Source organism: Nicotiana sylvestris, chromosome 5 (assembly GCF_000393655.2).
Source record: "Nicotiana sylvestris chromosome 5, ASM39365v2, whole genome shotgun sequence".
Lineage (NCBI taxonomy): Eukaryota > Viridiplantae > Streptophyta > Magnoliopsida > Solanales > Solanaceae > Nicotiana > Nicotiana sylvestris.
This window is the reverse complement of record NC_091061.1, coordinates 22,334,431-22,347,585: the sequence shown is the minus strand read 5'-3', so window position 1 is coordinate 22,347,585 and position 13,155 is coordinate 22,334,431. Positions and strand designations below refer to the sequence as shown.

The 13,155-nt window shown below is 36.9% G+C and overlaps 3 protein-coding genes across 3 annotated transcripts; 1 reads left to right on the top strand and 2 right to left on the bottom strand.

Annotated features, from left to right (window-relative positions):
* Positions 1-1,270: 1,270 nt before the first annotated feature.
* Positions 1,271-1,861, bottom strand: LOC138868378 (secreted RxLR effector protein 161-like). The gene has a single exon (XM_070145928.1). The coding sequence runs from the start codon at positions 1,859-1,861 to the stop codon at positions 1,271-1,273; it is 591 nt and encodes a 196-aa protein (XP_070002029.1).
* A 3,067-nt stretch (positions 1,862-4,928) lies between these two features.
* Positions 4,929-6,297, bottom strand: LOC138868376 (uncharacterized). The gene is made up of 2 exons (XM_070145927.1): positions 5,602-6,297; positions 4,929-5,450 (listed from the first exon to the last, which is right to left on the bottom strand). Exons 1-2 carry the CDS (start codon positions 6,295-6,297, stop codon positions 4,929-4,931), a joined length of 1,218 nt encoding a protein of 405 aa, XP_070002028.1.
* A 2,517-nt stretch (positions 6,298-8,814) lies between these two features.
* On the top strand, positions 8,815-12,820 carry LOC104225761 (epoxide hydrolase 2-like). Its single transcript, XM_009777625.2, has 4 exons — positions 8,815-9,143; positions 10,474-10,751; positions 11,381-11,622; positions 12,458-12,820. Exons 1-4 carry the CDS (start codon positions 8,945-8,947, stop codon positions 12,702-12,704), a joined length of 966 nt encoding a protein of 321 aa, XP_009775927.1. The 5' UTR covers positions 8,815-8,944; the 3' UTR covers positions 12,705-12,820.
* The last annotated feature ends 335 nt before the right edge of the window (positions 12,821-13,155 follow it).

Genomic DNA, 13,155 nt, shown 5'->3' with positions numbered 1-13,155 from the left:
CACGGCTCCTTCTTCCACTAACCCCTATGTCTCATTCCTTTAAGACTTGGGTACACTAGAGACTACCTCATGCACTATTCCATCTGCAGATACAACAAAAATGGTTGCGATGATTTCCTCTTCTAAAGACTCCATGGACACCACAGAATTTGAAGTAAGAATGGCGGAAGGTTGATCAATCCTAGCCCCTGAAACCTCTAAAAATTTGGAGTTTTACCCTATTCTCCACCCTTGCCTTGGTTGGTGAGAATCTCAGTCGATAGAGATGAAGGATTATCGATTTTTGGGGTTTTTGAGTCCTCATCATTTGGAGGGAGAGAGAGGTCTGAGATAATCGCATTAGAATAGGAGGGTGTAGGGAAATCTGGGTTGGAGGTGTTTTCAGTGGTTGAGACTGGAATGGTGACAGATGGTTCATCAGGGACGGAAGACTCATGAGTTTTCTCTGGATTAATTTCTACTGAAGAAGGGATTTTCGAGTGATTGTCGGCCATTACAGAGATAGAGTTGAGAATTTTTGGAGAAGGTCTGATGAGAGGAATATGATCGGTCAAGAGAAGAGAGGGTTTCAATAAGAGAGGATAATTATGAGGGAGAGAGATAGAAACCGGTTCTGAAACGACGGTAGTGTGTGGGATGTTGCAACGTTTCAGAGGGAGATGGAAAGGATTTGAAATGAAAAGACATAACAACAGAGTCTGAAAAGGTGGATGACATAACAGTTGATATTTGTACCTTTTTAAGATGTGTATGAAAGAATGCACATGACTACTAACCTTTGGTACAATAACCAAGTTCTTGACCTATCTTTGAAAATTCCAATCCTTTTTTACCGCCCATGCAATGCATCTACAGCTTCTATAATCATCATGCGTGTTTACCTGCAATGGTATTGAAGTGAGTTAGACTTGGCCGGAAAATACTTTAGCTAATATTACCTGAAGATGACTTTCATAGCTAACTGATGGGAATCAGGTTCTCAATTAGGCTTCAATAGCCCCAGCTTCACCCTATTTCTTTCAAAATTCTCCCTACTCAATGCTTTGGTGAATATATCTGCAATTTGGTCTTCTGTACTGCAGAACTTCATACAGATAAGTCCTTTCTCTATATTGTCTCTTAGAAAATGATGTCTCACATCAATGTGCTTGATTCTTTTGCGTTGAACTAGATTTTTGGCCATGTTGAGTGCACTGGTGTTATCACATAGAGGAGGCACACAATTAATATACACACCAAAATCTTCCAAGTATTGTTTGATCCATAAGAGCTAAGCACAGCAGAAAGCTGTGGCTATATATTCTGCTTCAACTGTTGAAAGAGCCACTGAGTTTTGCTTCCTTATGCCCCGTGAGATGAAACATGATCCTAGAAAGTGAGCCATTCCAGAAGTACTTTTCCTATCGAAAAGATAACCTTCATAGTCAGCATCAACATACCCAATAAGATTAAAACTGTCACCTGAGGAGTAGTACAGGACTATGTCCTGTGTTCCCTTAAGATATCCCAAAATTCTTTTGGTAGCCTTCATATGAGATTCCTTGGGATTTGACTGAAACCTTGCACATAGCCCCATACTGAAGACAATATCATTACTGCTGGTAGTAAGGTAGAGAAGAGACCCAATAATGCTTCTATACATGGTTTTATTCACAGAAGAGCCAGATTCATCCATGTCCAGTCGAGTGGCAGTGGCAATGGGAGTGTTTATCACTTTTGATGTTTCTATATCAAACTTCTTCAAGAGCTCCTTGATGTATTTCTGCTGGCAGATGTATGTACCCTTTGAGGACTGCTTCACTTGAAGACCCAAGAAGGAATTAAACTCACCCATCATGCTCATTTCAAACTCATTTCCCATGATTTTTGCAAATTCTTCACACAGTAAATTAGTTGTAGCCCCAAAAATGATATCATTAACATACAACTGAGCAATGAGCAGGTTCCTCCCCGTTTCTTCAGGAACAAGATGTTGTCACGTTTTCTTCTTGTAAAGTCATTTTCTAAGAGAAACTTTGACAGCCTTTCATACCAAGCTCGAGGAGCATGCTTCAACCCATACAATGCCTTGTCTAGTTTAAACACATATTCAGGGTGCTCATGGCATTCAAACCCCGGCAGTTGCTTTACATAGACTTCTTCCATAAGAAATCCATTCAGAAATAAACTTTTGACATCTCCATTTGGAACAAAGTGAATTCCATATGGGATGCAAAGGCAATTAGGATTCTAATAGCTTCCATACAAGCAACCAGAGCAAATGTCTCATCATAATCAATTCCTTCCTCCTGATTGTAACCTTGAACCACTAGCCTAGCCTTGTTCCTTGTAGTGTTTCCATGTTCATCAAGTTTGTTCCTGAATACCCACTTGATGCCTATGATGGTTCGTCTTAGGGTCTAGGTACCAGGCGCCATACATTGTTTCTTTCAAATTGATGCAACTCATCTTGCATGGCTGTAATCCAGTCTGCATCCTTTAGGGCTTCCTTGATGTTTTTGGGAGAAAGGCTAAGAAGGCAAGTGATTTTCTGGATTTTGATCTGGTTTGCACTCCGGAATCTAGAGGATAACTATGTTGTCAAGAGGATGAGAGCTTTTGTGTTTCCAGTTGGGCATTTGAGGCTCATTTGTAGAGGAGCTGGGTAGATCTAATTGGTTCCCTTGTGTCCTTCTCTCAGCTACTTGTGGAGTACCTTGCACTGCATCAACCACTCTTTCTTCAGCTTCAGTGGTTGTAATTGTGGTACCTGGTTCCCTTGAGGAAGAAGCTGCATTGTCTCCACTTGGCTCCTTCACTTGACTCATTATGTCTGCCTTTCCATTTGTCATGTCGATGACTTTACCTAGAACCAGTAAGGGTTCCCCATCTTGATCATCCTTGTGGATTTTCTCACAGGAGGGATATGACTCGTCAAAGATTATGTGAACACTTTCCTCAACACATTGAGTCCGCTTGTTGTATATCTTGTAAACTTTGCTTTGAGAAGAATACCCCAAATAGATTCCTTCATCACTCTTGGCATCAAATTTTCCAAGTTGATCCCTTCTATTATTGAGAACATAACATTTGCACCCAAATGTTCTCAGGTGAGTCAGCTTGGGCTTCCTTCCATTCAGCAACTCATAGTGGGTTTTGTTCAGGAGAGATCTGATCATGCACCTATTCACCAAGTAGCAGGCAGTATTGACATCTTCAGCCCAGAAGTTCTTTGCAATCCCACTGTTGATCAGCATAGTTCTTGCTATTTCCTTAAGAGTTCTGTTCTTCCTTTCCACAACTCCATTTTGCTGGGGAGTTCTTGGGGCTGAAAAGTTGTATGTAATATCATTCTTGGTACAGAATTCATCAAATTTGGCATTGTCAAACTCTATTCCATGATCTGATCTAATGCATGCTACTCTCTATTCCATCTTCACTTGGATTTTCTTTACAAAGGCTACAGATACTTTAAAGGTTTCATCTTTTGTTCTAAGAAACAGAGTCCATGTAAACTGGAGTAGTCATCCACAATCACAAAAATGTACCTTTTTCCTCCCCTGTTTTGCACTCTCATAGGTCCAAACAGATCCATATGAAGGAGATCAAGTGGTTTTGAGGTGCTGACATCTTTCGTTGACTTGAATGAGGACTTCACATGCTTCCCTCTAGCACAAGCATCACAAACTTTGTGCTCTTTGAACTTTGACATGGGCAGACCATGAACCCGGTCCTTCTAAATTAGTTTATTCATAAGAGAGAAGCTTGCGTGCCCCAGTCTTCTGTGCCAGAGTTCAGCATCATCATCAACAGCTTTCAGGCAACTCAGATTACCACTTTGTATAGACTCGAAATCAGCAATATAGATGTTCTTGTATCTTTTGGCCACAAGTACCACTTCACCAGTTACCAGATTTGTAACAGTGCATATATTGGACAAGAACTCCCCCTTGTTTTCTTTATCACAAATCTGAGAAACACTCAAGAGACTGTACTTAAGACTATTGACATAGTACACATTCTTAATTGAGTGAGTGAGTGACTTTCCAACTTTTCCAACACCAAGAATGTACCCCTTTTGCCCATTTTCAAAGGATACACTCCCTCCTTGCAGGGCTTTTAGTAAAAGAAAGTCCATAGTATTTCTAGTCATATACTTGGAGCAACCACTGTCCATGAACCATTATTGACTGCTTCCTTTCACTTTTCCCTATACAATGAAATCAAGGGTTAGATTTAGGAACCCAAGCAAGTTTGGGTCCCTTGTAATAAGCAAGAGGATAAATAAGTGCTCTTTTAGTCCATATAGGTAACATGCGCTTTTTATGAGTGGCACCTGGTCCTTTTTCAGTAGTTACTTTCTCAGCAAAAACTTTATTTTTTCTTCAGAGATTGAACCCTGGCTTGGAAATTTTCTTTGAAATACCCATTGTTCCCATAGTGGATGCAAAACCAATTATCGGGTATAATAACATATTTGTTGTGAAAGTTATAAGGAGTTTTCTCCTTTTGAAACGCCATTCCCTGCCTGTTACCACCATTATTAACATACATGGCAGTAATAGCTTCCGAAGACCAGGTCCATTTAAGAGACTTCTCAAGATCATTCTTTACTCTTTCTAGTTCTACTTGGAGCTGCCTATTTTTCTCAAGTTTAGCACCCAAATTAGTTCTCACAACAGCTAACTCTATTTCCAGCTTAATGTGTGTCTCACTAGCTATCTCTTTCCTTTTTTCAGAATTTCTATGCCTACACTCATCTCCAAGTCCCTCTATTGTTTCCTTTAAGTCTATAATCACTACTAGAAGGTCATCTCTCTCCTTGCTCAATGGCATTTATTTTTTCCACTAAGACCTCTTTTTCTTTACTGAAATTCTCAATGGGATCCTTATAATCAACAGCTACAACCACCAAGTCATCTCTTTTATGTTATATACTAGCAATTTTTTCAGTTAAAACCATTTTTTTCATTTTCCAATTCGCTTATGGTTTCCTTCAGATCAACTACACACACTACCAGATCATCTTTAATTTGTTCAGCTTCTCCTAGTTCTAAGGTCAAGGCATCCTTATCCTCTACAAGACTATGATAGGCATCAATTAAAACATTTGCTAATGACATGAGTTTCATAGGGGAGTAGGATTTCAGATTTCTCTGAACATCCCTAAAGTTTACCTCATCATTGTCATCTTCTTCATCATCGTCTGAATGGGCCATCAAAGCAAATCTAGAATCATATTCATTTCCTTTACTTTCAACTATCATCATGGAACTGTCACCTGCATCGATTTCTTCTTCAGACTTACTGGAGGAATCTACCCATGCTGCAAGAGCTTGCTTTACCACATTGTCAGCAGATCTCTTCCTTTTGAAGTGTTTGTCATGAACCGGATTCCTCTTCGCTGCTTTATCAGGGTTGTATTTGGAGTGTTCTTGCTTTATGAGAGGGTAATCTTTGATGAAATGCCCCTACTTTCCACACTTATGGCAGAGATCGTAGTTCTTTGGTCTGCTGGAGTTTCCCTTTTTCAGTATTCCACCATTTCTTCTGAAACCTTTTGGTTAAGTAAGCCATTTCACTGTCCTCCTCACTTGAGTCATTGCTTTCAGTTTTGAGTACCAGGTTCTTTTCCTTCTTTGGTTCTCTTCTTTCAATATCTATCTTCCTCTTCATTTCGTAGGTTTTCAGATTTCCAACTAGCTCGTCTATGGTCAGCTCCTGCAGATCCTTTGCTTCAGTAATAACATTCACTTTACTTTCCCATGAACTAGGCAGGATGCTAAGAATTTTCCTCACAAGCTTGTTCCCGAGAATGACTTCACCAAGTGAGTGTAACTCATTTATGATGGAAGTGAATCTTGTGTGCATGTCTTGAATAGATTCATCGTATTTTATCCTAAAGAGCTCATCCTCAGTGGTAAGCATATCAATCTTAGATTGTTTTACTTGAGTGGTTCCCTCATGTGTTGTTTGCAAAGCTTCCCATATCTCCTTGGCGGTTTGACAAGCCGAGATTCTGTTGTATTCATCAGGTCCTATTCCACACACCAAAATTTTCTTGGCACGAAAATTTTTCTCCACAGCTTTCCTATCTGCATCTGTGTATTTTTTTCTAGTCTTTGGCATCATCAATGGAAGATCTCCGACATTCTTTGTTGGGATATAAGGACCATCACATATGACATCCCATAACTTAGAGTCTTCTACCATGATGAAATCATGCATTCTCATCTTCCACCACCCATAGTATTGCCCATTGAACCTGGGTAGTCTATACGTAGATTGACTTTCTTCAAAATTTGGTGGAGCAGCCATAAGGATCCTTCCTAGGTGTTAGCCTGATAGGAGGAACCCGCTTTGATACTAATTGATAGTTTATATGAGTCCACCAAACTATAGAGAGACCAAGTCCTCTTATGAGTTCCCACTGAGAATGCTAATGAAATAGTAAGTAAATAAGACATGGAGTTTTACGTGGAAAAATTCATGCTCAAAGGGATAAAAAATCACGACCTACACTGGTAGGATTTCAATTTTACTATGAGTAACTTTTATATTACACCCTATGCAATCTAGGAATTAAACTCCTAATACCTCACTAACTTGTAATACACCTATTACAAACCACTTTGCAATACACCTATTATAAAGACTTCAACTCATGACTAACTCTAGTCACGACACAAACACTAAGGGTTTATGATTTTACAAAAGGGTTCCTAAGCAACGCTTCTAGCTAAGCAAATTAGGAATTACAATGAAGAACAATTACAAAGTTACAACTCAACTAAGGACAAAAAAATACTAGATTTAGGAACTGGTCCGTAGTAGCGGTAAACTTTGTTCTTGATGCACTTGAGAATTGAATGTTCGAATATCAGATGACTTGAATGCTTGAAATGAATTCTCAAGTGTTCAAATGATGTTTTGTTGTAATACTTTTGTTAATACAACTTGGATGACATAACTTGAATGATGTAATTACTTGGTTGGTCAAAGGACGAGTGACTGCAGAACTGTGATGCATTGTTTTTGTGTACAGTGCAGACAATCACTTTTTAGTTATACGCAGTTAACTTTTCGTACTGCTATCAAGGAAATACAAGGGATCAGGTCCTTGTGTTGGTTCTCTATATTCTGAAGTTGTAGTAGTTCACATTAGCTAGAGTCCGTTGATTAGCAATGTGTACCAAGTGTGTCAGGTTCCCTATCTGGTTCTTTGATAGTAAGTTTGTTAGATCATCAAAATATAAAGCTAAGACATTGAAAACCCATCAAAATTAATATATATATATATATATATATATATATAAATATCTTGAATAATTAAAATTTTCCAAATATATTCATGGCTTCCATTAGATCAACCAAATTAGATCAGGTCAACTTTCACCATGGATTTATTAGTTAGAAGGACGGAGTATAACTAAAACAAAAAAAGAACGACAATGTTATGAATATCATATTGTAGATAGGGGCGGACTACATTAAGGGTAGGGGGTCATCGAGACCCGTTGTCTCAATCACTTCGATAAAGTAGCAGTATCTATCGATTCTAACAACGGTGACTAAGAATTTGTACTTTGTTAATAAGTTATCATAATCGTTAGATTTTAAAGAGTTGCACGCTAAAATTTATCGCTAGTAATTGGCATATTTAAAAGTGTGCTCCCGTTGCACTCAAATCATTGGTTCCTCTTTGATTGTAGATGTCCATTATTACTTCTATAGCTTGTCGAAGAAGCTTGCAGTCAAACAAGTAGCTTACAAACATGCAAACAACTTACAAGCAGCTCTAGAAAAGCCTTGCAGCTAAAGTCTCAAAGCAATTTCTTTTCTTCTACAAACTGGGAATCAAAATAATTTATTTGTACATCAGTTTGAAGTCGAATAATATTCACTCTCTCTTTAAATTTCCTTGTCATTATTTACTTTATAGACAATATTTTATAACAAATAAACATTTTTATGAACGGCAAAATAAAGAAAAAAATATACTACAAAATGGATAGTTAAGAGGTAATAGTGAGACCTTTTTCTTTTCAAAAACTTTGGAATATTATTGTTGCTCCATCTCGTACACCAAAGACCACGTGACCAATTAGGGGTGGCAATTTGAGCCCAAACCCGTCCAATCCATCCAGAGATTAATGGATTGAGTTACAAATATTTTAGTTCATGAGTCAATTTGGGCTGAGTCCAAGTTAACCCATATTTTTTATAACTCATTCTGACCTATTAAGCAGCCCAAATACAGCCATGAAACTCACCCAAAATAAAGGGATTTCAACCCAACGTATCTAGAAATTTACTTAGTTGCCCCAATTTTACTTATTTTTTTCAATTTTCTGTTCTTTTATTTTTTTCATCACCCACCCACCCTACCCCCTACACCGCAAACCCCCTCAATTTTTTTTTCAATTTCTCTTTTTTGTATTTTCAATTTTCAATTTTTTGTTTTCTGTTTTTTTGTTTTTCTGCACTACCCCTATCTCACTCCACCCGCAAAATATTTTTTAACTTACACATTGTAAGGTAAAAGGCTTTTATATGCAAGATGAACATGTTTCTAAAACATAAGTCAAGTTGGACGGATTGGATCATGATTCATTGTTTAGTCCATTTTGACCCAGCCCATCTTAGCCCAAGTACATTTTGGGCTGAGTTGAGAAACGACCAATTTATTGACCTAACCCACCTTGACCTGCCCAAATTTAACCCAACCCGCCTATTTGCCGCCCTACGACCAACTATAGGACAAGTTTGGCCGTCTGTTTTGTATTGTATCAATAATGAAGTAATAATAGTAGTGATATTGACAATGACTTCAATAACAACCACAAGAATCATAGCCAAACCTTTTCTACAGTTACTTGGATTAGTCGGCATTTGCCCGCACTAAGTCAAAATAAATACCCAAATTTGTCACTCAGAGGGACTCAGAAACATTGAAAAAACAAAAATGGAGAAGATAGAGCACAAGATGGTAGCTGTTAATGGCCTACAAATGCATGTAGCAGAATTAGGCCAAGGTCCAACAATCCTCTTTCTCCATGGCTTCCCTGAGCTTTGGTATTCATGGCGCCACCAAATTCTCTACTTAGCTGAACGTGGCTATCGTGCTGTGGCACCTGACCTAAGGGGTTATGGAGATACTACAGGTGCTGTTAAATTTTTCGTACTCCATCTTATTTTACCTAACATGTTTTTCTTTTCAGTCTGTCTAAAAAAGAATAAGAATGATATACACTAGGACCTCTTTATAACAATATTCTTATATAACAACGCTTCATTATAAAAGTCAATTTTTTTCGGAAACAAATTTCATGTTCCGTTATAATATGTGTTTTCTATAACAGCAGTTCGCTATAACATACAAAAATATATAAAACAAATGAGACTGTTATAGAGAGGTTTGACTATTAGTTCTCTTATAGAAAATTAATTAATCTTAGTATTTCTATTTTATCATAGTGGCTTGACTTGTTGGGATCCGCTTGATATAAATATTTATTCTTTTATAAGAAAAGTGAAATAAGAAAGAATATATAGAACTTTTCCCACCACTTATTTAAAAAAAAAATTGGTACTTTGTCTAAATTTGGGTTATATATAAAAAATTTGTTTTATTAATTTCTTAAATTTCGTGTCTTATAAGAAATCAGGACAAAAGGCGTAATATATATGAAGTGGAAATTGTTTCACATCGCAAGGCAAAACTAAGTTTTAAGACGTTATTTTTAAAAATACTTCGTAGTTTCGATTTTATTGTGTAGTTTGGACATAAAATATATTTAGAGTTAAGTTGAAAAATGATATTTGAAATTTGAAATTTAAAATTATATTTGGACATGCATTTCATGCAACAGTTTTGTGAGTGAGTAAAAGAAAATTTCTGAAAATTTTGAAAAATAATGGTTTTCAAAAACTTATTTTCGAAAAAATCCCAAAAAACGTATAAAATTTTCATGGACAAACTCATATTTGAAAAAAAGAAAAAACTATGGACAAACGGGCCTTAATATTTGAATTTAACTTTTCATGAAATAAAATAATCTTTTTTGTAGTTCTCTTTCAACTCTACAAAATTTAGACCTTTTATGAGAAATGACTAAGTTAATTTGAAATAGAGTGACTTTGTTGTATCATAAAGGAAATTATGAGACGCGGAGTGAAGATATGAAGGTTATGGATTCAGAGTTATAATCCTTTTAAGTTATTAGTTCTATATCAATAATTAGTACATATTCAATGTATTTTATAAAATAAACACAGTATTTGGACGAAAGCTATTGGGTTCGGCGGAACCCGTAACTCACCCCTGACTATGAATAAACACAGTATTTGGACGAAAGCTATTGGTTCGGCGGAACCCGTAACTCACCCCTGATTATGAGCATTTTGTCGAACAGTATACAGGCAATATCCTCTCCAAGAAAAGTTGCTCTCGCTCTTACAATCTTTTTTCTTCATTTTTCTTTTTTGTAACAGGTGCACCCATTAATGATCATACAAAATTCAGTATCTTTCACCTTGTGGGTGATCTCATAGCACTTATTGAAGCCATAGCTCCTAATGAAGATAAGGTGTTTGTTGTGGGTCATGACTGGGGTGCTTTAATTGCTTGGCATTTATCCCTTTTTAGGCCAGATAAATTAAAGGCTTTGGTGAATTTGAGTGTCCATTATTTTCCAAGGAACCCACAGATGAATACTGTTGATGGACTAAGGGCTATATATGGTGATGATCATTATGTCTGGAGATTTCAGGTTCTCTCTGTTTTAGTTTGTGTATCTGTATAATTTGTGTTTGAAGGGATTTTACAAGTTTTATGGGGACTATCGAAAAATTGCATCGGAAATTTGACATCTTTAGTATGAAGTTGGACTACTAATTAGGGAAAAAAGAAAAAGACTTCATATACAAAATAAATGAGTATGTGGTTCGGGGATGTGCCGAACCACCGTAAACTATGTTGTTCGGACTCTCTGAAAATATTATTGGGTGCGTGTCGGATCCTCCAAAGTAGTGCATTTTTGGAGGATCTGACATGGGTACGACAACATTTTGAAGAGTCCGCACAACATAGACTGTGAATCTATCTTACCTTATATTTTTGCAAGAGGTTATATTTACAGCTCGAACTCGTAACCATCTGACCACACAGCAATAACTCTTACCGATGCAACAATGCTCTCCTTCTCCTTTCCGAAGGAAGTATTTTTTTAATTTGATAAAAAAGGGTTGTTCTATAGCACAAAGAAATTATCTCAGTAATTTGTTTGGAACAATTTACATAACATTGAAGAGTTTTTTGAGTGGTTTATAAGGGCATAGGTTAACAGTGGGAGTTATGCTGAGATTAAATTAGAAAGTTCATCTATAATCTTACCTGCAGGTACCAGGAGAAATTGAAGCTGAATTTTCTCCAATTGGTGCTAAGTCTGTTCTTAAGAAATTTCTCAGATTCCGCGGCTCTGAACCAATTTATTTTCCTAAAGGCAAAGGCGTTGAGGCTATCCCCGATGCTCCAATTGAGCTTTCATCTTGGCTGACTGAGGAGGACTTGGATTATTATGCCAGCAAGTTTGAGCAGACTGGCTTCACTGGTGGAGTTAACTATTACCGAGCTTTTCCCATGTAAGCATTCGTCACCTTTATGATATCGTAAACTCAGCTGCATTTGTTTTCCTCGCGTTACTTGTATGCTCCTTTGCTAAATATTTGTGTCAACTAGTTGGCGTTAACGTTTATTTGTTGTTTTTACAATTGCATTAGGTTTGATCTTTGTCAAGAGACTTTTTAGAGACTTGTATGTATGCTCGTATAGAGATAAGTATGAGATTTAGATAACTTTTACCTTTAGAAATCCTCAATTTGAAACAGTATGTATGATCGTTTGAGTGAAGTATGAGATTTGGAGAACTTCTACTTTTAAAACGTCCCTAATTTGCCTTAAAAGACGTTACTTATCGTTAGAATGAAGCAGACCTGAATAAGGCGGGATTAATACAATGAATTTGTATGGCCAACCCAACTAGTTTGAAATTGAGGTGCAACCAACTGATTGATATAAACTATCATGTTTTCTAGGAAGTCAAGAAAGTTGTGAAATTCATGAGACTATCAATTAGTTGCTTACATAATGTTATGATCAATTTTTTCATACATGGAAGCTAGTAAGTCTCAGTCCTTTGTCAATTACTTGGACTCTAATTCCTCCTCTCCAGTCAAGAAAATGTCATTTGTGGTATATAAAAGGGTAGTCCGATGCACAAGGCATCCGCATTCAAGCAGGGTCCAAAGGGAAGGGCCACTCCCCGAGGGGTGTGATGTAGATAACCTACCCTAGTGCAAGCATTAATAGCTGCTTCCACGGCTCAAACCGGTGACCTATAGATCACACAAAGACAACTTTGTTGTTTGTGGTATATATTTGGAATTTGAAATCGAATTGACACAATTTGAAATGCAGAAGCTGGGAATTCACAGCACCGTGGACAGGAGCTAAAGTTAAAGTTCCGGCCAAGTTTATCGTCGGAGAATTAGACTTGGTTTATCATATACCAGGTGCTAAAGATTACATACACAATGGTGAGTTTAAGAAAGATGTTCCATTGTTGGAGGAAGTGGTGGTTTTAGAAGGTGCAGCTCATTTTGTTAACCAAGAAAGACCAGATGAGATTAGCAAGCATATATTTGACTTCATTCAAAAGTTCTAAACTTAGTGCTCCTTCGCTTTGTATTTCCTGTTGTAATAAATGGAAAATAAAGGAGGAATAATTTAGATTTGAGAGGCAAAAGCCAAAATAATATGAAATTCATTGTCTTTTGTTTATTTTTCTGTTAGCAGATAATACATGAGAGAAAGACTATTAAAGATACAAGATAGATATAATTTTGACCGACTTCTGGATGTGAAAACTACAATAAGGTAATTCAAATAAGGCTGAAAGATATTTGTAAAATGTAACAAAATGAAAAAGAAGGGTTTTTAATATAAATAATTAAAGTCGCTAGCCAAATATGAGCTAATTTTATTTTTGGAGGTGGTTATTATCACGATCCCAAATGCCCCGGTCGTGATGACGCTTATTACAATACTAGGCAAGTCAACCCAAACCATTAACCACGGTAAATTCCTTTTAGTAAACCATTTTGCTAATACTAATT

What these genes read in the sequence shown, in the direction of transcription:
- LOC138868378 (XM_070145928.1), bottom strand. Translation starts at nt 1,861, where the DNA reads ATGGGAAATGAGTTTGAAATGAGCATGATGGGTGAGTTTAATTCCTTC.
- LOC138868376 (XM_070145927.1), bottom strand. Translation starts at nt 6,297, where the DNA reads ATGGCTGCTCCACCAAATTTTGAAGAAAGTCAATCTACGTATAGACTA. An exon ending in CAAAGAAGGAAAAGAACCTG is followed by an intron (nt 5,451 to 5,601) that starts GTACTCAAAACT and finishes TGTGGAAAGTAG; the next exon opens with GGGCATTTCATCAAAGATTA.
- LOC104225761 (XM_009777625.2), top strand. Translation starts at nt 8,945, where the DNA reads ATGGAGAAGATAGAGCACAAGATGGTAGCTGTTAATGGCCTACAAATG. An exon ending in ATTATGTCTGGAGATTTCAG is followed by an intron (nt 10,752 to 11,380) that starts GTTCTCTCTGTT and finishes TCTTACCTGCAG; the next exon opens with GTACCAGGAGAAATTGAAGC. An exon ending in TATTACCGAGCTTTTCCCAT is followed by an intron (nt 11,623 to 12,457) that starts GTAAGCATTCGT and finishes TTTGAAATGCAG; the next exon opens with AAGCTGGGAATTCACAGCAC.